We start from the raw sequence: 1,334 nt of genomic DNA on the forward strand, positions 1-1,334 counted from the left end.
TAGTATATAGACCTACCACATTCTCAGTTTACATTGATCTACACTACCATATAGCACTCATTGGCCAAAGACATAGGACCTCCAGGTTGAACCGTTCATGCAAGGCGAGGACAAAATCCCAAGCGAGGTGCTACACATATGTGCCCTTCCCATGCAAGACAGTACTTGTAACAAACTTTGGAGCGGGATGGTATAGAGGGAACAAAGCAACATCACAAACTCATAACTATAGAGATGATACTGTGGCAGAGGTGGAGGTGACTTTCCGAGAAATAACAGCAGCGGTGAAGAATTATCTATATCGAAGCCATGATAAGATAACTTAGCACGCAAACAGTGCCCGTACTAGCAATGCTTGCTAGAGGCTAGGGCAGGGATTTACTTGGCAAAACAATGGTTGGACAATTAACGAGTTAAAATGAATCTATGCAATTGCAGTACGATATTAATGGAACTTACGTGGTAGCTTTCCCAATGTTCCAGTGGCGAAATGCTTCGTTCCACCATGATCCAAGCGAAGGGCCAGATTCACAAGGCCTGTGTAGACATCCTGCAAATTATGTCTCCAATTGTTAGTCCCGTGCTGCGGGGGATCCAGCCGTATTTGTTCGTGCCAGAAAATCGTGTATGTTTAACAGCGCGCTCTAGGAACAGGAAATGCAACAGATTTCAGAGAAGGAGGAGGAGCCGTACCTTTCTTCGCAGCATCCGCCAGGCCATCATCGTGCCCTGGGCAAGAGAGGCGCGGCGTCCGGTGGAGGAATGGCAGAGGAGGGGCGCCGCGGGTGACAGAGGAGCGGTGACGGCGCGTGACCAAGCGCGGTAGCGCCGCCGGCGGGGTGGGGACCAGGAAGCGCGATGCGGGGAGGATTGGGGTCAGGGTACCCGGCGGCGGGGCCAGGGAGGAACGGTCGCGGGAGCGGCGGGACGAAGGGGACGAGGAGGCGGGATGACGCGGCGGAGGCGGACCGGCGGCGGAGGGGCGCGGAGGTGGAGAATTTTCCCAGAGGAGCGACTAGGTCCGGCTCCTTCCTATCGACCCGTCGGACCAGCCACCCCGCCGTTGGATTGGGTTAGAGCAGTCTGGTCCGTCGAGATCAGCCGGTAGAACGTGCCCCTGTCCTGTCAAGTGGCTCCACCGTGAATCTGCAGCAGCAGCTAACTGCTACCACAAAATCACATATTTTTTCAGCTATGTAGATTTGTTTAACTTCATCACTATAATCGTCCACAAACACTTCAAATGTTTCCGCAAAAAAAAAAACACTTCAAATGTTGTGACTAATCACACCCTGATAAATTCATCTTCACATATCAAATATCTTCTAACTAAA

General features: G+C 51.6%; 1 protein-coding gene across 2 annotated transcripts in view; it reads right to left on the minus strand.

Moving 5' to 3' along the window:
* Positions 1-1,029, minus strand: part of LOC119348965 (translation initiation factor IF-2-like) — a 6,614-nt gene extending 5,585 nt beyond the window's left edge. For both annotated transcript variants that reach the window (XM_037616977.1, XM_037616976.1), the window contains exons 1-2: positions 694-1,029; positions 460-550 (exon numbers count right to left, since the gene is read on the minus strand). In XM_037616977.1, the coding sequence (XP_037472874.1) occupies positions 460-507 (48 nt within the window). In that variant the 5' untranslated portion in view covers positions 508-550; positions 694-1,029. The remainder of the gene's footprint in view (positions 1-459; positions 551-693) is intronic.
* Positions 1,030-1,334: the final 305 nt, after the last annotated feature.

This window comes from Triticum dicoccoides, chromosome 1B (assembly GCF_002162155.2).
Source record: "Triticum dicoccoides isolate Atlit2015 ecotype Zavitan chromosome 1B, WEW_v2.0, whole genome shotgun sequence".
NCBI classification, from domain to species: domain Eukaryota; kingdom Viridiplantae; phylum Streptophyta; class Magnoliopsida; order Poales; family Poaceae; genus Triticum; species Triticum dicoccoides.